The following is a 21977-nucleotide window of genomic DNA, read 5'->3' as shown; positions in this document are numbered from 1 at the left end:
TCCTCCTTATTACCAACTTTGTAACACATGCAATGTACCATTACAGCTGTCGAGATGAACGAGTTATGAGTAAGTGTTGATTATAGCATTATTTTTAGATATGTTCCAATCATATGAAAAGCGTCAGTGAGTACACAGCGCAAACAAAGATACAACAGCAGTAATCGAATGTTATCCAGTTTATTGTGGGGAAAGATGGCTAGCCCGGATATGCTCACGCTTACCCCCCCTTCTGCTTAATCTCACGCCGCGTTTGGTGCCTCCGCTGTGGGCCAGATGCAGTACTGGGGGTTGGTGATGTTGAAGGCCGACCGGCCAGTGCAGCCCGAGCTTCGGCGTGCGTGAGGTTTATCTCTAAAGAGATGTGAGTCTGCTGATGTTGAGCAGAAACTCACAACTGTATGCACATTTTACAACCCCAAATCAGAAAAAGTTGGGACAGTATGGAAAACGCAAAAAAAAAAGAAAAAAAAGAAGTGATTTCTAAATTTACTTTGACTTGTATTTCATTGCAGACAATATGAACACAAAATATTTCATGTTTTGTCTGGTCAACTTCATGTCATTTGTAAATATGAATCCTTTCCTGTCATTCAGACCTGCAACACATTTAAAAAAAAGTTGGGACAGTAAAGCATTTACCACTTTGTAATGTTGCCATTCCTTTTCACAACACTTAAAAGACGTTTAGGGACTGAAGACACCAAGTGATGAAGTGTTTCAGGAGTAATTTTGTCCCATTCTTCCTGCAAACAAGTCTTAAGGTGGGCAACAGTACGGGGTCTTCGTTGTCGTATTTTGCGCTTCAAAATGCGCCACACATTCTCTATTGGAGACAGGTCGGGACTGCAGGCAGGCCAGTCAGGTACCCGTACCCTCTTCCTCCGCAGCCAGGACTTTGTAATGTGTGCAGAATGTGGTTTTGCATTGTCTTGTTGAAATATGCATGGACGTCCCTGGAAAAGAAGTCTTCCTGAAGGCAGCATATTATGCTCCAAAATCTCTATGTACTTTTCAGCATTAATGGTGCCTTCACAGAAGTGCAAGTTACCTTTGCCAAGGGCACTGACACAACCCCATACCATGACAGACCCTGGCTTTTGGACTTGTTGCTGGTAACAGTCTGGATGATCCTTTTCTTCTTTGGTCCGGAGCACACGGCGTCCATTCCTCCCAAAAAATACCTCAAATACTGATTCATCTGACCGCAGTACACGTTTCCACTGTGTGATGGTCCATCCCAGATGCCTCCGAGCCCAGAGAAGTCGACGGCGCTTCTAGACACTGTTAACATAGGGCTTCCTTTTGGCACAGTACAGTTTTAACTGGCATTTGTGGATGTAACTACGTATCGTGGTACTTGACAAAGGCCAAAGTAGTCCTGAGCCCATGTGGTGATATTGCTTATAGATGAATGACGATTCTTGATGCAGTGCCGCCTGAGGGATCGGAGATCACGGTTGTTCAGCTTAGGCTTGCACCCTTGTCCTTTATGCACTGAAATTCCTCCAGATTCCATGAATTTTTTAATTATGTTATGCACTGTTGAATGTGAAATATCCAAATCTCTTCCTATCTTTCTTTGAGGAACATTGTTTTTAAACATTTTAATAATTTTCTCACGTATTTGTTGGTAAACTGGCGATCCTCGGCCCATCTTTGCTCCTAAAGGATTAGACCTTTCTTGGATGCTGCTTTTGTACCAAATCATAATTACAATCACTTGTTGACATCACCTGTTTCAAATCACATCATTATTTAACCATTTTACCTCATTACTATCCCTAAATTGCTCCTGTCCCAACTTTTTTTGAAATGTGTTGCAGGTCTGAATGACAGGAAAGGATGCATATTTACAAATGACATGAAGTTGACCAGACAAAACATAAAATATTTTGTGTTCATATTGTCTGCAATGAAATACAAGTCAAATTAAATTTAGAAATCATTTTATTTGCGTTTACCATACTGTCCCAACTTTTTCTGATTTGGGGTTGTAGAACAGATAGACGCGACGAGGACGTACAAAACATGGACTCACAAGATAGAAAACACGAAAACACAGTTCTGTCGGGAGAGAGAGAAGCCGCAGTGTGTGCACGAATAATAAATAATTAGACACATACACATAAGAAATCACTGATCACAGATCAGAAGGAACTGAAAAAAGACTTCTGTTTTCATTTGTACATCCAAACACTGAGAAACTGCCAGCATTCACTCGTTCACAAGCCATGATCTCTCGAGCGTTTGCATGGGCGTGCCAGATTCTCTGGGCGGAGGAAAGGGAGGTAACCGTTCCTGTTTGGACGTCAAAACAAGAGACTTCAGGATTGGCTAGTCTGGCCTGTCATTTTCTCGAAGGCAGAGAAAGAAAGCCAGAACTCGGTTTACACCGATCAACATTTCTATCCACTTGGGGACAATATTCAGGCTAGGGGCTCATACAAATAGGGGACACATATTAATGTTGAAATACCTCATAAAATGAAAATTTCATGCCATGGGACCTTTAAATAAAAACAAGCCAATAATATGAGAATATTTTTAGAAGAAAAGATCATATATAGAACTTTAAAGAGTTCTGTCAGGTGCTTCATACAGTATAGGCTATAGAACCTTTTAGGAGTTCCCATCATTGGATCATTTCATGTATCTTTTTTTAACTTTAAATTATTATTTAAACAGCATAAACATACTTTATCACTAAAAAGGTAAACTAACCCCTTTGAAAACATTAAGCAATCATTTAAGAGATTTCTCCTTACAAAGAACCTTTTTGGCATATAAAAGGTTCTTTAAAATTGAGTCAAGAGCGCTGGAGTTCTATATAGAACCCATTTGAACCTTTTTTTTCCTAAAAGTGGCAGCACACAGTAAATGTTTGATGTTGATCAACTCTTTAAAAAAATTACTTTTCGAAGTCGTAAATATAGCAAAGATTATTAGATTTGAGTTTTACAAGAAAATATTTCAGGCTTTCTACTTAAAATTTTTTACGTTCAATGTGTTACTTGTTGTCGAGAGAAAATCGTTTCTACACCATTTTTTCCCTAGTGTAGATGACTAACTTTGTCTATCAGGCGTAAGGAACTTGCTTTTGGAAGGTCTGGGTCTCAGCCACCAAATGAAAGTGAATAAATGTGGTGGTGTTTAGAAAGAGGTCACCATAACTCCATCTAGCATTCACTTGACTCTGAACACGTTGAGGTTGAGAGCTTCCAGACTGACATGCAATATGCACCAATCTCATGTGTCACGTCAAGCGAACAAACCACTGGTCAATGTAATCGCCCAACAGTGGGCCGTTCTGTGGTTTATGGACAATTTATGGTCCGTTTCTCTCACCTTTCTGAGTTTATGAGGTATCAGCCAAAGAATCATGGGTTGGATTGCTTATCTAGGAGGAAACACAGCTGAATTTACGTCTATCAGCAAAAAGCACCAAATGATGGGAGTGAGTTCTTGGCTCCATCAGTAATGTGTGAGAGCTTGTGTTGTATTCAAGATTTTTTGGGTGCAAAGGGACTGTTAAGTGATCTCAAAGGGAACTGCCAAAACACAGAGGAGAGTTTTTGTGCCAAAACGTTGAAGGTTATATTACTGGCCTGTATTTACAGTGAAACATACATTACCGCAATCACTTTAAAGGGCCTGAGTGTCACCCTATCAGAATACAGTTATAACATCCAGCAGCTGTACTGCTGCGCTCTTCCTGTCTCAAGCCCATCTGAGAGCACGTCCCACTGTTAGAGGTGTCCTTCCAGAGCCACAAAGATGAAATGAGATCCTAGTCGGCATTACACTTGAGCATTAAAAGAAAGAGAAAAGAAGAGAATTAAATAAAGCAATATTATCCCTCACATCGCTTTCACAGTTTCTCTCTGTTAAGGTGAGGGAAGGTCTTTGCTTTGCTCCCTGGTTGACAGTTATTTTGATGATGGATTATTTCACCCCCCCCCCCCCCCCCCCCCCAAAAAAAAAACACCCATCAAAGAACATTAGAATAAAAGAACAAATGGCAAATAATAATATTTAAATAACTTTATTAAATAAAAAACTAGAAATTAACAGAAGTTATCAACTTACCCACTTGGATTGTTAAAGAGGCCATTTGATGGTTTTTAATTTGCGTTTTCCTTTTCCTTTAGTGTGTAATGTGCTGCAAAGTCACAAAGCTCAGTCTTCCACAAAAAGGGATTTATTCTAACAGATAACACTGATCCAGACCTGCCTTAAAGGGATATTTCACCCAAAAATGAAAATAGTTGTCTATTTACACCAAGAGCAAATACCCCGCCTTATTGGCAGAGGCTATTTACACCAACTTCGCACTCTGACGTCTGGTTGGGCCAGACAAAATGATGGAAAGAGCTACACTGTTAACAGTACTGTTAACTTTTGACGCAAATCAATCCGTGTTCAAATCCGCCTTTTGCCAAGCTAACTCTACTCCATTTTCTCATCACATATCAGATCGGAAAGGCATGTATTTTCAATAAAAATTAAGAAAATATTTGAAAAGTAGAAATAAAGTGTTTAATGTGTGTTTAATAATAAAGTGTTTAGGGTTAGTGGTAGGTGTAGGGAGGGCTTTTTGTCTCAATATAGGCGGCATAATAATTTACACACAATGTTATTATTGCATACGGTGTAATGTACAACAACACTGAGGTGCAAATACTACCTGCCATTATTTACACTTAGTATAAATAGCACATATCGCAAATAGCTGCTGCCAAATGAAAATTCTGTCATCGTTTACTCACCCTCAAAGGAGATATTTTGAAGAATGTGGGTAAACTAAACAGTTGATGGGCCCCATTGACTTCCATGGTATGGAAAAAAATTACTATGGAAGTCAATGGCGTCCATCCACAGTTTGGTTACTGACATTCTTCAAAATAAAATCTTTTCTGTTGCCCAGAAGAAAGAAATTCATACAGATTTGAAGATTTGAAACTTGAGGGTAAGCAAATGATGAAAGAATAATTTTTTGGGGGTGAACTATCCCTTTAAGTGCATCGATCAAAGTCCAGATATTACTTCCGCAAACGTCTACATCACAATGTTAAATATTAGCATATTGCCCACCCAAAGGCATATACAGAGAAAGAGAGGCTTCAGTGAATTGTAGTGTTGTCGCCATGTTGTGGAGACGCTGTGTGTTTGGATGCAAAAGCCAAACTGCTTTGCTTGGCTTTCCAAAAACTAATTAAGTGGGAATGAGTGGTTAAGGTTTATTTATTATGCTGACTCAGACTCAAACTGACATGGTAAAGCCGATGTACTTAACTGTTTGTGTTTACGATTGCTTTAAGAAGCCTTGGAAGCTGCTCGTAATTATGGTAAGCGGCATTACATTTCTAACACACGCTTGAGGTGTTTGGCCAATCACAACACACTAGGTCTGCTGGCCAATCAGAGCACTCTGGGCTTTTAGGAGGGAGGGGCTTTGTAGAAATCTTGGGCCAGATTTACCAGCGCAAACCCTCTTATGGCATTAAAAAAAAAAACTGTCAGGACTTACTAAAGACACGCAGTGAAAAATTTGCGCAAGTATTTTTGCAGCTGACCGCAAAATATATTTTTGATCTGAGAGCTTTCTGCCCCTCCATTGACAGTCCACGCCATTACCACTTTGATGCTTCAAAAAGTGAATAAAGATACAGTAAAACGAATCCAAATGTATTGAGTGGTTTAGTCCATATTTTCTGAAGAGACTCGATTGCTTTGTGATGAATAGATTGAATTTAGACTTTTATTCATACATAAACATTAAAGAAAATTTAGACTAAACTGCTTGATTCATATATGGATTAGTTTTACGATCTCTTTATGAACTTTTTGAAGCATCAAAGTTGTAGTTGCGTAGCTGCCAATGAAGGGACAGAAAGCTCTCAGATCAAATAAGATCTTCATTAGTGTTTCAAAGACGAAATAAAGTTTTGCGGGTTTGAAACGACATGAGGGTGAATAAATAAATATATTTTCATTTTTGGGTGAACTAGCACTTTAGGAAAAGAATGTGGCCTAGTCCTCATCAGAACAATCGAATCTCAATGCGTCTTGGGTGCATTTAGACCTGTACTTCGAGTGTTAATGCCCAGTGTAAACGACGCTACTCTGTGACTACACTGAACAAAATGGTTCCTGAGAGAAATATGGTTGTCATTATGCTATGTAACTGTTTGATGTTTTTGTTTTTTGTTTGTTTTGATTTTTGGTGAGAAGACCTCAGCCTAAGTTCCTGGAAAGGCTTCTCCCAAGACCTTCAAGGACCTGATTGACTGCGGAATCTGCTGTGAAATTATGAAACCGATGATTCAGGTTCGACTATAGCTCAGCATAAGATTATATACATGTTAATGCATTTTTTTTTCTGAAGTTGTCACATCTGTTATTTAGCATCAATTTGTCTCTTACTTCATTTGATTCCACCATCACCACAAGACGGCAAGAGACCTGGAACGATGTCCTCATACCAAGCTGAAAAACACCTTGTCGTCTTCAAAAAGGTACTTTTGGACATTTCTACAACACTACCTATTGTCTGCCTCAAAATATTGCCAGTTGGGTTGATTTTATTGTGGAAAGGTAGTATAAAGACGGCCAATTGGAGAGCTGACTTTGAGTGTTATTTTTGTCTTTGATCTTTAGGCAGGGACTAACATACAAAAACACCTTGATTCCATTGAAAAGACTACACAGCCAAACCTGCTCGCTGATGGGACAAGAGGAACAGCATTCATGGATGCTACACAACTGTCGACAAGTAGCTTTCTGCAATCTTGTTCAAATCTACCTGTCATATTTGTCTAGGCAAATTTGATGATTTTATGCGTTTCATTATTATTATTATTTTTCTGTGCAACACCTCATAAATGTGATTGACTACTTGACATTTATACATCTGGCATATGTTCTAAATGAGCCACTTTGCTCATTTGTTAAATAAACTTTGGATTTATACATCTGTCTGAAGACTCTTGATTTTATGTGTACTCTTGTACATTAACACCATATAATATTGTAAAAAAATTTTTTGCACTGAACAGAATACTTTATTAATAACACTAATAGTGTAATCCAATGGAATTAAATCAACACCAGGGGTGTTAAACACCCTTTAGTGTAAAACTATACGTGTAAGGTGCTATATTAACACTGTAAACACTACAAACGGTGTACTTTTTACACTAGATTGATACCATATGATCCAAAGTAGTGTTAAAATGAACACTTTAGGTGTTAATTTGACACTGCGTTTTTTACAGTGTAGAAGCATCGGAAAGTAATCACAGACCATATTATATTCATAAATAGAAAAAACTGATTGGTAAATCTCTAGGGAATTAGTCTTCCAGGTTTTGACATCATCCCTGCATCAATCTATAATGTACAATATGTGAAAAATAATGTGTTTTTGAACATTAAAGTATATGAACCTATTCTATTACACCCAATAAACAAAATAACAAACTTTTAAAATGGCATCATATGACCCTTTTAAAATGTTGCAATTGACGTGCCTTTGCAGTGGTAAATAATATTCAGCTAAATAAAATAAATAGCTCTTAGGCTTAGATCATTGTACATCGAAATTGTGAGTATAAAATGAATCAGAATAGAGAATCAATGGCTGATAATTTACAAAAATCTAGCTGTAATATAAAATCACAGCACATATTGTATATTCACAGCTGGTTTGTATATATATAAAAAAGGACATTTCTAAGCTGAACAAATCCTTAACTCTTTCATGGTAGGATGGAAGGAGTGAATCTTTAATGACTCCTTATATTTGACAGCTTTATATTTCCAATACATCTTAAAGTGTTCTGTCAAAAAAAGTAATAATTTACTCACCCCATGACGTTCCAAATCTGTTTGATTTTCTTTCTTCTGTGGAACATAAAAGATGTTCAAAGTACGACACTATCAAAAAGCATTTTAAAAGCTCCACAAATGTAGTCTACATGACTCACACACTATACTTTAACTATTCTGAAATCAAACAATAGCTAAAGGATTGTGCATTATCAGTTAGCTTGACACAAACGGCTGTTATAAACCATGTTTTTAATGTTCTCAGGTCTCTTACATGACACAGATGGTAGCTTGGAACAAGGATTCTCTTCAGCAGCTTCTTATTTTTGTTTTCAGTACTAAGCTTTAAAAACAGTGCTGTAGGTTAGACAGCACTCTATATGTCCTGGTTGACTGGAGTTCTGGCAGTGGTTTTGACAGCAGGTCATTCTGAGTGCAGTTGCTGCAGGATGCTCTGTTGAGTTCTGGACACATCAACTTCCCTCCCTGGAAAATCCCAATTCATCATCATAGCAAGGTCTACTCTAAATAATACAGCGATGAATCACTTCAGGATCACAGCAGTGATCAATCAGCATGACTATTCAGAGAACCTGATTGTTCTGATTCTATTACATATCAATATTATCACCATATTTGTTCCTCACAATATTCTATTGATAGTTTTATTTATTTGCACATTCATATGTCTTGCAGTTCATTAATAAAAAAGTAGGTTGACTAAATAAGCGGAAACTTTAAGATCTGTGTTTTCCCAGTGAAGACAGGGCTATTTCTAGGTACATTTCCGGTTCTATAACCAGCAGATATCACCCATGGTCAAATTATGATACTGCGGCATGTATCTTATAATGATGTAGTTGTCAAAGGCATTGATAAAATAAAATAAAAGGAAAACCAACTGGTACCTAAAAAGAAGTTGCTTGTGCTCAAGGCTGCATTTGATTAGAAATACAGTAAAACGGTAATATTGTAAATTATTATTACAATTTAAAATAACGGTTGTTTTCTATTTTTCTATATTTTAAAATGCAATTAATTCCTATGATGTCAAAGCTGAATTTTCAACATTACTCCATTTTTCAGTCACATGATCCTCATAAATAATTCTAATATGTTGATTTGCTGCTCAAGAAACATTACTTATTATTATCCACGTTAAAAACAGTTGTGCTGCTTAATATTTTTTGTGGAAGTGATACATTTCCCCCCATTATTTTTTCATGAATATAAAGTAAAAAAAAGAAAGTCTCCCAAAAATGTTTAACCTTATGAGTTAAAAACCCCCAGATCAGTTAAACAGTGTTATTTTCCTTGGCACAAATTCAAAAATATTAACTGTAAGTAACGTCATCCATCCATTTTCTAAACCGCTTGTATTATGTTGGACATATGTGTCAAACTCCTGGAGGGCCACTGTCCGGCAGTATGTAGCCAAAGCCACTTGAAGGCAAGCCTGCGACCTTACCGAAAAAGCGTAACGCATGCTAAGGCTATGGTACGCAGGGAAGGAGATAAGACAATGTTTTTTGAATGGATGTCAATGGAGGAGAAGGTTTCACTATGCTTAATAATCCACTTTTGAGAGGAAATAGCTTATTTAATGAATTGACAGCCCATCGGCTAATTTTCAACATGTTTGCTCTTAAACATTAGTTTTGGATTGATCTATTTTTGGAGTTTACACCCAAAAAAAGAAGCTGTTTTATGAGAGAAGTCGCAGACAATTGCACGGCAGGTATGAATTAGTTTACGACACTTCTCATTTATTTCTATGTTATCCACAAACAGTGACTGACTGTCACACAACTCTGAAGAAAATTCGATGACGTCAAGGCTGTAATGTGATTGTTATCAAGGCATACGTGATCTCCTCGCATCTCATTTCTGGTGTAGCTCCAACCAGCTCTAAATCACCTGCTTGGAAGTTATCCTGAAGACCTTGATTAGCTAGTTCAGGTGTGATTAATTAAGGTTGGAGCTAAACTATGCAGGACAGTGAACCTCCGGGAATTGAGTTTGATGTAGGGTCATGGTGATGCCATCCCAACATAATGTATTCCCTAGATGCCTACTCTCACTCCCACCTATGGGCAATTTTAGTGTTGAATAATGTTGTGTTATGATGATATTTGCTACATTCAATAAAGGTTAGACTTTGAAATAGGCTTAGATAATGTGATTTGATATGGAGGCAGAAGTCTCCAAACTCATCCTTTCCAAACCTCCTACCGTTTGATCCTATCCCCACTCATCTCCTTCAAGCATTTCTTCTTCATTTAAACCCGCACTCATTCACATCAACACCTCTCTTCACACTGGTACCTTTCCCACAGCATTTAGGCAGGCTTGGGTAACCCCACTAAAGAAACCCACTCTAAATCCAGCACTTTTAGAAAATTACAGCGCGGTATCCCTTCTTCCATTCATTGCTAAAACACTCTAAAGAGTCGTGTTCAACCAAGTCTTTGCCTTTCTTACACAGAACAACCTCCTGGACAACACCCAGTCTGGTTTCAAAAGCGGCCAACTGAGACTGCCCTGCTCTCGGTTATTGAAGCTCTGACTGAGACTGGCAAGAGCAGCTTCCAAATCCTCAGTACTCATCTTGAGGGATCTGTCACTGCTTTTGACACATTTAAGCACCAGATCCTTCTGTCAACCCTCATGATGAAGTCTTACCTCTCAGGTAGGTCCTTCAGGGTGTCGTGGACATCTAGCTACTGGGGTGCCTCAGGGCTCAGTGCCTGGACCACTTGTCTTCTAATTCAGAAACATGTTTTTTTTCCTATCACTGCTACACTGACGACACACAACTCTACGTCTCATTCCAGCCTGATGATCTGACAGTAGCTGCTCGCATTTGCGCCCTCCAGAAGCTTGCATTCTGCAAGCGGTGCCATCCCAAAGAGGCACAAAATCACTTTCATGGACCTTTACCTGCCTAACTCAACCCGAGCTGCGGAGTCTTTATAGCCTGACGTCGTCATCCTCAGACACTAGACAGAATATGAGTCTGATACTGCTCCATTGGGCTGTGATTCTTGGGGCGTGTTTCAACTGAACCAGAAAAGAAAATGCCTCTGCGCTCAATTGGATAGACATAAAACCAATCAGAGCAACGGAGTAAGTGACGTATGTTGACATAGTTGTCAACAGAACTCAACTGCACGCACGCTGGAAGTAGAAGATGATGAGTGTAAACAATCTTTGCCGGTGTTGTAAAAAATAATTTAAGGATACACAGAGTACTTACCAACACAATCAACATTTTTGAGAGAAATAGTAAAGATGAATGTATAGTTCTCCATTTAGAATTAGAACGAATTCAACCCAAGCGCTCTTTGGTTACGTGGATGGTTATGTTACTGTTGATCATCTGTCCATCCTCGTATAAAGCCCGCCCTGACAATTTGATTGGTCTGAACAGCTCTGGTTCGAGCATAGGTGCTCCACAACGGATCAAGTACAGACCGAACTTCCTGACCTCAAATGTTGTGGGCGGGGCTAAGTTCGGCTAGCATCCAGGCTAGAGTCTTTAGACATATTCAAACAACGGCTGAATATGCATCTTTTTCATCAACACATGACACATTAATTTAGTTCATTAAAAAAACACCTTGCTACGTGTACTGTGCTAGACTAAATGGGACTAGTCACAGCACTTTTGTTACCTTAATGCTGGTTTGATTGCTTCTATTGCTCTCCTCATTTGTAATCGCTTTAGATAAAAGTGTCAGTTTTCGGTTTCCTGAAAACGAACCACATACCTTCAATTTGTGATTCAAATATAGTGTGCATCTGTGCACTGTCTTTGAAAAGAGCAGAGAGAGAGAGATAAAGAGACACAAAGGCACCAAAATTCAATTTAGGGCCAAAACTGCCCAACACATTAATTTTATTACAACTTGAAGATATATTTATATTATATTATATATATATATATCAGAAACAATAATACTTTCGTATTTCCTTCTAACCCCAAATTATCTTCATTATAATGCTGATTGGTGGCATACTGCACAGTATAAATGCACCATTCTACAAGGGCAAATAACTCTTTCAGATGTTTCAGACAGTCAGGATGGTGATTCCCTCCTGTTGTGGGATCTTCAGGAGTTGAGTACCAGATGTAGTGAACATATCTGCTGTGTAGTGTAACATGATTAACTCTGATGTTGCAGCTTTGCTCAGAAAGCTTACAGCTCAAAAACTCCTAAAGCATTGAAACAAGTACTCCTTAAAATGTCCCATACCATCAAAAACGTACAAAACAAACTCAAATCTCTTTAGTATTCAAAAATCAAATGGTTCTTCTTGTATTTGTCTGAAACGGCTGCCTTTTGAAAGTGGCAGAATTCAAGATGGCAGTGTACCATAACGTCAGGTGATTTTGAGGTCTGTCTGAACCAGGGATGCACCGATCTGGATTGTCTCTGCAATGAGACTTTTTTTTTTTGTCAGATCAGATATCGATCCAAATCCAATACTGTGAGCTACACATGGTTGTTGCCGTTAGGACAGAACCTATTTAATGTGAGTTTTCCTGCAAAATATTCCACGTCCTTTAAAGCCATTCAATAGCTAATGTCAGGAACAGATCGATATTTTAGTCATTCCTTTTAAGTTAAGTTTAACAGTCAGATGTCATCAACAATCATCCAACTCTGAGATGACCAGATTAATGTTTTTGTTTAAAAGAACTGCATTTTGCTGAAATTTTGTGGTCTTGCTACTGGGTGTTTGTTAGATTAGAGCACTGGATGTTTGAGGTCAATAAAATGTTTTTTTTTTTTTTTTAAAGAAGTCTCTTGCTCACCAAGACTGCATTGATTTGATCAAAAATACAATAAAAACAGTAATATTGTGAAATACAATTAACAAATGTAACAATGGAATTAATGTAACAACAGAATTAACAATGTAAATCTTTACTGTCACTTTTGATCAATATCACATCCTTTCAAAAACATTTCTGACCCCAAACTTTTGAACAGAGGCATATAATGTGTTTTTTCTGTTTTCGAGGTTCTGTGTTTTTAGGAAGTTAGTGAGGTATTGGAATTATATTGGGGGAAAAAATGGTATCTGTGCATCCCTAAAAGGTCTCCCACCTCAAGTAAACTGTAGTATTTATAACACGTCATTTTGGAAATAAAAAAAGCCTTTATCCATTCACCAAAATAAATAATTTAGAGATTGAGCTCCTTTCCTCAACAAAAGAAGCTGTAACATAAGCTCACATTCAGGAGATAAAGAGCCTCCTGTGCTCAGAAGAAGGGCTGAATCAAAGACCTGCCTCTGCCCTTCCACACACTGTGGCAGGATACGCACTGGTGCCCTGGACGGAGAATCACGTGTGAAGGCAGGGGCAGTGGCATTAAAATGCACTGTAAAAATCTTTGATATTTACACACGTTAATACATTCAGGCAGGAGAAGAGGGGCATCTCCTCCGATAGAGGTACATTTGGCACAATCAGTTAATGTTGCGACTCGTTCCTCAAGCGCATTGTGTTGGTCCCCTCAAAGTCTCTGATAGCTTCTATTCATACTCCAACAAGGATTGTCTTCTGAGTCATTGAAGAACCCTTCAACATCCCGCTCAGAGGAAGCCTGTCGGTAAGAAGGCACGTGTGCATCTTAACTGAGCCATCGCTCCCACCTCTGAAAATCACGCTCTTCAGTGTTGTCTGGTCCAGGGTTTCCCAGGACTCTGTGCTTTCAAGTCCTTCAAAAAAGGCACCCACCTTGGGAGGTTCAAATCCCTTTGGTTAAGTCTGTGATGATGTTGGCCTTCACCAACTTGCGGAGAAACTCTTTTTCCTTTGAGATGTTGTGAGTCCATGACTGTGGGGGGGAAAACACAGAAGAGTGTCATTCTTAGTGAATAAGGTCGACTCTTTTGTTCTCATTATAGCAATGGAAGCAGAGATTTTGACTATTGGCATTACATTTGGTGAATAAAGCAACATAAATTGGTCACAAAGCATCCATTTAAATATGAAGGGGCATGTGACAACAAACAACAAATCACACTTTGCTTCACTTGTACGAGACATTTCAGGCATGATCACTTATGGATTTCTTGTCTGTGACTGATGGGATAAATAACTGAATAGACTGACATACATATGCAACCAGTTATGCAATCACCATAGTTTTTTCTTGTAGTTTGCCAAATGATTTTTCGCTAAGCTCCACCCCCTTCTTATTTCAGTAAAATTTGCCATTCGGATTTCATGAGAAAACTTACCTACTTTATGAAGTCAGTTTTGTATGAATTGGCACAAAAACGTAACATTTTTATTAAATAAAATGTAAGCATGAAGGTCTACCCTAAACCTTACTGTTTTATTTGCTATAGTTTAGAAAATTGTAACAAAATATGACAAGAACTCAAGGAGTTAAACTGAGTCAGAACTAATTCATCTTGATAATGTCAGATAACTTTGATAGAAAGGTATGTAATGGATTACAATCCACCAATCAGGTGTTAAATTTAAGTGCAAAATTAGATAATATCATTTTAGGTCAACCAATGACCAAGCAATGTTTTATAATACCATTTTAGGTCAACCAATGACCAAGCAATGTTTTATAATACCATTTTAGGTCAACCAATGACCAAGCAATGTTTTTGTTCAGTCTGTGGTGTAAAAGGTCGCATTAGCAATTAAAGAAAAACACTTTAAGGGTTAGTTCACCCCAAAATGAAAATAATGTCATTTATTACTCACCCTCATGCCATTCCACACCCGTAAGACCTCCGTTCATCTTCGGAACACAAATGCCGCACCAAAAATATTATCGTCGCTTTATAATATTAATATTGAACCACTGTACTCACATGAACTGATTTAAATATGTTTTTAGTACATTAATGGATCCTGAGAGCGTAAATTTCATTGCTGCCTATGGAGGCCTCACTGAGCCTTCAGAATTCAACAAAAATATCTTCATTTGTGTTCCGAAGATGAGGTCTTACGGGTGTGGAACGACATAAGGGTGAGTAATAAATTACATTATTTTTGGGTGAACTAACCCTTTAAGCAAAACATGGTCAGGTCAAAGTGTCTGAATAATATTCCCAAATTCTTATAAATTTTACTGGTAGTCTACTGTATGAAGAATTTTTGGGTATAATGTCACAGTTTACTTTATTTTGCTCTCCTCACTTACATACACTTAGTGAAAAATTATATCTGGTGTCGGAATAATTTTTTTGATTGACTGTATATGACCTGATAAAAATTGTGACATCATAATGTTTTGGCATTTGTTTTTTTATGCATTATTATGCAGGAACGTAATTAAAACAGCAGAGTTTCAGGTGAAAAGAGAAAAGCCGCATTTGAAAGTAATTACAGTTGCTTGCATTAGTGAACTGAACACATTCACTATAATACTGTGAACTAAATTCACACAAACCTGAAATCATTCATAATTTACCATGCTGAGGGTGACGCATAGTTTAAATAATTCTTGAGAAGACTTAAGGTTCTTAATTCTTAAGGTGTTAAGTTTCGGTATTGGGTAGAATTAAAGGGATTGTTCACCCAAAAATGAAAATTAGCCCATGATTCACTCACCCTCAAGTCATCATTGGTGTTTATGTCATTCTACTTTCAGACGAATTCAATCAGAGTTGATTAAAAATGTTCTGGATTTTCAAAGCTTTATATAGCAGTGAACTGTTGTCTCGTTTTTGAAGCCCATAAAAAGTGCATCTATCCATCAAAACTGCTCCAGTCCACACAGCTCCGAGGGATTCTTAAAGGCCTTCTGAAGTGAAGCGATGCATTTTTAAAAAAAATATCCATATTTAAAACTTTATAAAGTAAAACATCTAGCTTCCGCCAGATCAGGAAAAAAACATAACTGGTGTGCAATGTCGTCAGACGTAGCGCAAGCATTTTGAACTGCGAGAGGCACTACACTTTTTCCGTAAGTCGAATATGGAAGGCGATCTGGTGGAAGCTAGATATTTTACTTTATATTTAAATATGCTATTTTCACCTAGGATGACTTGAGGGTGAGTAAATCATTTTAAATCAATTTTCATTTTTGGGTGAACTAACTCTTTAAGGGATGTAGAATATGGTCATGCAAAATAAGGCATTAATAATAGTTAATAGTGAGAATTGGACCCTAAACTAAAGAGTTACCAAAAAGACATCAGAAAATAGCAGATGGAAACATTTCGTAAGTGTTGGCCAGTATTCTTTTTTTTCCCCACAGATTTGCGGTTCAGCAAAGGTCAGTATTAATCATGAAAAAAAGAGTAACATTAATTCTTAGTTCCACAGCACTTCACATCTACTACTATCTTTTATTACAACAATAACAGAGCTCGGAGTCACAGGAGAGGGATTGAGTGTGTTCTGGGATCAGAGAGCTGGAGCTGTATTGACTCCTGTGAAAACCATCCTCTCCAGTTTTGCTTTAATATCCTTTTGTTCTTCAATGTGATTTTCAGATGCAGAACGCCACAGCAGAGGAACTACTGGCCTAATGCTGGATGAAACCAGAGCTTTGGGTTCCTGTGAGAAGCTCTTGGTCCGAACGGACGGGACCCCACAACTGCCCCTGACAGGAGGTTCTAGGCCTGCTGGGGCCGTTATACCAGGCCAAAAGCATCTCATCAAGAGTCTCTGGGCTGTCTGCTTCAGCCTGCTCAGCCCTTGTGACGGATCACATTCATGACACACACACACAAAGCTGTAAAGTTTCACTCTCCGTAAGAGAGAAAGGGGCACAGGCCAAAATGAATGCTGGGTTAAGAGTCTCCTCAGGCCAAAATACCTTAGGGAGAGAGGATCTGAAACAATCTCTTCCTTATGCCTCAATACTTAGAGAAACAGCTCTCTGCATCTGGGGTCAGTAGGATTTATTTAAGTTATTGTAATACATTCACACTGTCAGCCCAAATATGATTATTTGTGTATCCGATTAGAATCTGATCTAAAATGATTGACTGTCCACATCGTGCATTGCAACTGTTCAGATCTGATTTATGTTTCCCATGCCGCTCTTTCATGTTCTGGAATATTTGCACTGGTTCTATGGAGTTTCTAAAAACAACAACCGCAACATTGAGGGTTTTGCAATACAGACGTTGTCTTATTTACATCATGACAATGTGTAGCTGCAGTGCTGGACTACTGTGTCTTCCGAGGCAGTGGCAGAACCGTAGGAGGCTGGTATGTGCAGCTTTATTCCGTGCTGTCATCTCCGCCGGTTTCAAAACATGTCTCCGTTATTGTCATTTTCTGCTCGTCCAGCACTTTGCAACAAAACGACCTTGTTTCTGCAGCATATTTCCTATAACAACGTCAGACGTTTACATTTTAAATGCCGTGAGAAAGTCACAAACCACACGAAATCCGATCAGAGCATTCAGATTAAACAGATTTCCAGAAATGCCATTTGAAAAGGATTTCAAACCGCATATGTAGCGAATGTAGCTCGAAACAGATTTGTAAAAATCACATTTAAAAGGATTAGTTCACTTCAAAATGAAAATTTTCTGATCATTTACTTTAATTTAAGATGTTCATGTCTGTCTTTCTTCAGTCGAAAATAAAAAAAACATTGAGGAAAACATTCCAGGATTTTTCTCCATATAATGCACTTCTATGGCAACCAACAGGTTGAAGGTCCAAATCAATGCAGTTTCAAAGGACTTCGAAGGGCTCTGCGAATAGGGTCTTATCTAGCGAAACCATCGGTACCGCTCCCGTGTTTACAAAGAACATGTGCGAAGACTAATACAAACATCCTTAGCAAAAAAGGTAAAAAAACGATATCGGACGATTTTGAAGTTGGAGATGGAGGTTTTTTTTGGTAAAGGGCGTTTGTTAGTCTTTGCATGTTCGCTTGGGGCGGTACTTCCGCCTATGTCAAGCGTGACCTTTCCAACGTGATTACACTGAAAGATTCTGGAATCTACCGTCGCTTCAATATAATTATGTATATGTATACACTCACCTAAAGGATTATTAGGAACACCATACTAATACTGTGTTTGACACCCTTTCGCCTTCAGAACTGCCTTAATTCTACATGGCATTGATTCAACAAGGTGCTGAAAGCATTCTTTAGAAATGTTGGTCCATATTGATAGGATAGCATCTCGCAGTTGATGGAGATTTGTGGGATGCACATCCAGGGCACGAAGCTCCCGTTCTACCACATCCCAAAGATGCTCTATTGGGTTGAGATCTGGTGACTGTGAGGGCCATTTTAGTACAGTGAACTCATTGTTATGTTCAAGAAACCAATTTGAAATGATTCGAGCTTTGTGACATGGTGCATTATCCTGCTGGAAGTAGCCATCAGAGGATGGTACCTGGTGGTCATAAAGGGATTGACAGGGTCAGAAACAATGCTCAGGTAGGCCGTGGCATTTAAACGATGCCCAATTTGCACTAAGGGGCCTAAAGCCCGGGGTATACTTCACTTTCTGCGCCCGGACGCGTCACGCGTGCAGCCCTGTCCGCACGTCTTTCAAAGTATACTACACCACGGATGTGCACGAATGTTCGCGTTCGACACATGCGCAGTAAAAAAATTTTATGCTCTACCAGACATCGGAGGGCAGCACTGAGTCCTGTCATCAACGGGACATTCGCTGGGCATGATCGGAGAAGAACTGTAGTGCATCCACCATTGCAACATTGTTTGGAAGAAACACTGAAGAATCAAAATTCTCTCTTTTTTTTCCAAGCGTGTTGTTTTTAAACCGGTCTTTGCACACTCTTCTTCGACGGCTGAACACTGTGCTCAATACTGTGCATATTGCCACCTAGTGGACTCTTCTGTACTGCTGGCGCATGCGCTGTTGCACGCGGACTGTCCGTGGACGGGGTGTGCGGCCGGCTGAAGTATACCCGGGCCTTAAAGTGTGCCAAGAAAACATCCCCCACACCATTACACCACCACCACCAGCCTGCACAGTGGTAACAAGGCATGATGGATCCATGTTCTCATTCGGTTTACGCCAAATTCTGACTCTACCATCTGAATGTCTCAACAGAAATCGAGTCATCAGACCAGGCAACATTTTTCCAGTCTTCAACTGTCCAATTTTGGTGAGCTTGTGCAAATTGTAGCCTCTTTTTCCTATTTGTAGTGGAGATGAGTGGTACCCGGTGGGGTCTTCTGCTGTTGTAGCCCATCCGCCTCAAGGTTGTGCATGTTGTGGCTTCACAAATGCTTTGCTGCATACCTCGGTTGTAGCAAGTGGTTATTTCATTAAAAGTTGCTCTTCTATCAGCTTGAATCAGTCGGCCCATTCTCCTCTGACCTCTAGCATCAACAAGGCATTTTCGCCCACTGGACTGCCGCATACTGGATGTTTTTCCCTTTTCACACCATTCTTTGTAAACCCTAGAAATGGATGTGCGTGAAAATCCCAGTAACTGAGCAGATTGTGAAATACTCAGACCAGCCCGTCTGGCACCAACAACCATGCCACACTAGCCTGGTTAAAACCAGACCATTCTCAGCAGTGACTGAGTTATGGTCTGGCAAAGCTTCATAGACAAATCATTTCCAAAGGGGTGTCACCAACGGGCGTCGCTCAAATGTCTCTGGGCGCAATTGGATAGACCTAAAACCAATCAGAGCGATGAGGGAGATGACGTATGCAGAGTGACGGAGAAACATCTGAGACTCTGGCCATTTCTCAATATGCGTTCTTGTCTGTACCACTGTCTATGGTCTGTACTTGTGTTCTCAAATAGGAAATGTCCCCGGTTTACATTTCAGAAATCTGGTCACCTTACCTAAACCACATATAAATGTTTAATTATTTTTAAAATGTAAACGAAAAGAGGCAGGGTGTTTTATACTTCGTTTTATTATAAATATATAAGATAATCAATGTAGGCCTAACTACGCGTTGCCTGAACCACATGTGTGTGGCTAATATGTGTAAGTTTTTGTTTAGTTTTTTTATGAAATGAGGCAGTGGTGTTTTATGACATATTTTGTACGCGAACTTCTGACTTGCGTGGAGAATGAACTCCCGATGACGGTAATAGTTAATATTAAACATATTATAGCCACACAAAATCACAAATGTAGTGAAGGCAATGCATATTATCTTCAATGCATGTATATAACAAAACGAAATATTTAAAAAACCCGGCCTCTTTTTGTTTACATTAAAAAATAAAAACATGTAATATGTGTGCATAATATAGGCTATGATTATCACTGTAATACAATGAGATATGACATAAAACAAAATCCAGTCTCTTTTTGTTAAATGTTAGTTTAATGCGTGATCAATATCCATTTTAAAAGTATAAGTAAAAGGTTTAAGAAGCTATACAATACATAAAGCAATTCAGTCAAAGAAAGTCAGCGCTATGAGACTACAACGATAAAGTTTAATAGCTTACAAATATAAAGTTATGAAACTTCACTTTGCCCTCAGACAAAACGATCTGTCAGGGAACAAATTATAGATTAATGAGAGCAAAGATCAGCCGTTAGATCTACACAAGACGAATCATATCTTCACATCAGAGCCAGCGGCAGACGGCAGAAAGACTGGCCGAGGAAAGGCGCCTCTCGGTGGGGTTTATGAGCAATTGAGCGCCGCTGGTTCACTGGAGCTCACAACTCCAAAAACGGCAGATCAAATTTTCAAAAAGGCGCTCTCTTTATAAATAAACCACAGATTTGAGCTTTAAAAACAACTACATTCTCGCCTGAAAAGGACTTAAAACTATATTTTGTGAAACATTAACACTACCAGAGGGCTCTCGCTAAGACAAGCAAGCTGGTAACTTATTTCAGACTTTTGCCGAATCCAGTCGGTAAGACAGCGATAACATCTTTTTTAGATATGAAGGCTTCTAGTGTTGTTCTTTGCTCTGGTTTTAATGGAATGGGAAAGTTTAAATCGCTTAAAACAGCCGCGATAGCTGATAGTGATGTTCCACTGCTGCATCCATCTTTAGTTTGTAGTCAGTGTACAGAATCCGCTTCACTGTCGCTGCGCTGTCGTCATCGTGTAAAGCCCGCCTCAACGTTTCTGATTGGTGCCTCGATTTCTGGGGTTTAGAAATGGGTTTGAATGGGCTCTTTGCCAGACTACTTGCAGAGCAAATCTAAATTTGACGGAAGTTGTCTGGGTTTTCCCAGGCTAATGCCACACTCAAAATTGCTTAAATCACCTTTCTTTCCCATTCTGACATTCAGTTTGGAGTTCAGGAGATTGTCTTGACCAGGACCACACCCCTAAATGCATTGAAGCAACTGCCATGTGATTGGTTGATTAGATAATTGCATTAATGAGAAATTGAACAGGTGTTCCTAATAATCCTTTAGGTGATTGTATATATAAATATATATATTATATTATCCTACTTAAATTCATAATCAAAGCCTCAATCAATATTCATCCTCCTATATAATTATTATGATTTTAATGATTCTTTCCAGTTATGATTTTGCTTAAATCAAGAGGACCAATGATTTTTTCTTCCTTTATATTTTCTAAAGTGTGTATTTGGTCTCTGAGTGGTGACTGAGGGTCTGTCCTGGGCGTGTGTGATGTTTCGCCAGAACACTTGATTTCAGAACATGTAGTCATGTGTTTGGATTTTGGAGGCATCACACACCTCTAACTCGACAGGAATGCAGTAACAGTGATTGCTCATTTAGCCCGGCTTCCAGAGATGAAATATGGATTTGTCTTTCATTTTATTTTATTTAATTTTACATTTCCTTTTACTGAAACCCTAAATAATCAAGATGAATATGGTATGTACTATTGTCTGTATCTCTCACTGAGAGAAAGGCACATGTTATCAATATGTTTTGGAAAACTTTCTCTGGTTGGGACCAGATCTCACGAACTCCAACCTTGAAGAGATTGTGTTTCTGTGCATGTGCGCAGTATTCGGTGTTACAGATCAGTATTGGAGGTGGATTACGGGCATCCTAAAAGATGGGGGGCTTGTTGTTCTGGACAAGTTGGCGCCTGCTCCAGAATCTGGAAGGTCATTAACTGCCTAATTCCGGGGTGAAGGCGTCAACAAGTGATATCTGTACACGTGAATCTGATTAACTGACAATGTGTGGAAATTTACCAAGACTGTCCATTTTCTCTGAGCCAATCAGAATCATTCA

The 21977-nt window shown here is 38.8% G+C and overlaps 1 protein-coding gene across 3 annotated transcripts in view; it reads right to left on the bottom strand.

Annotated features, from left to right (window-relative positions):
• Nucleotides 1–12289: 12289 nt before the first annotated feature.
• The window catches only part of st3gal3b (ST3 beta-galactoside alpha-2,3-sialyltransferase 3b), an 87533-nt gene continuing 77845 nt past the window's right edge, over nt 12290–21977 (bottom strand). For all 3 annotated transcript variants that reach the window (XM_079818548.1, XM_079818547.1, XM_079818549.1), the window contains one exon: nt 12290–13679. In XM_079818548.1, coding sequence (XP_079674674.1) covers nt 13590–13679 — 90 coding nt within the window. In that variant the 3' untranslated portion in view covers nt 12290–13589. The remainder of the gene's footprint in view (nt 13680–21977) is intronic.

The sequence above is a fragment of the Gobio gobio genome (assembly GCF_949357685.1).
Source record: "Gobio gobio genome assembly, chromosome: 6".
Classification (NCBI taxonomy): domain Eukaryota; kingdom Metazoa; phylum Chordata; class Actinopteri; order Cypriniformes; family Gobionidae; genus Gobio; species Gobio gobio.
The sequence above is the reverse complement of the archived record's forward strand: the minus strand, read 5'-3'. Positions and strand labels throughout refer to the sequence as shown.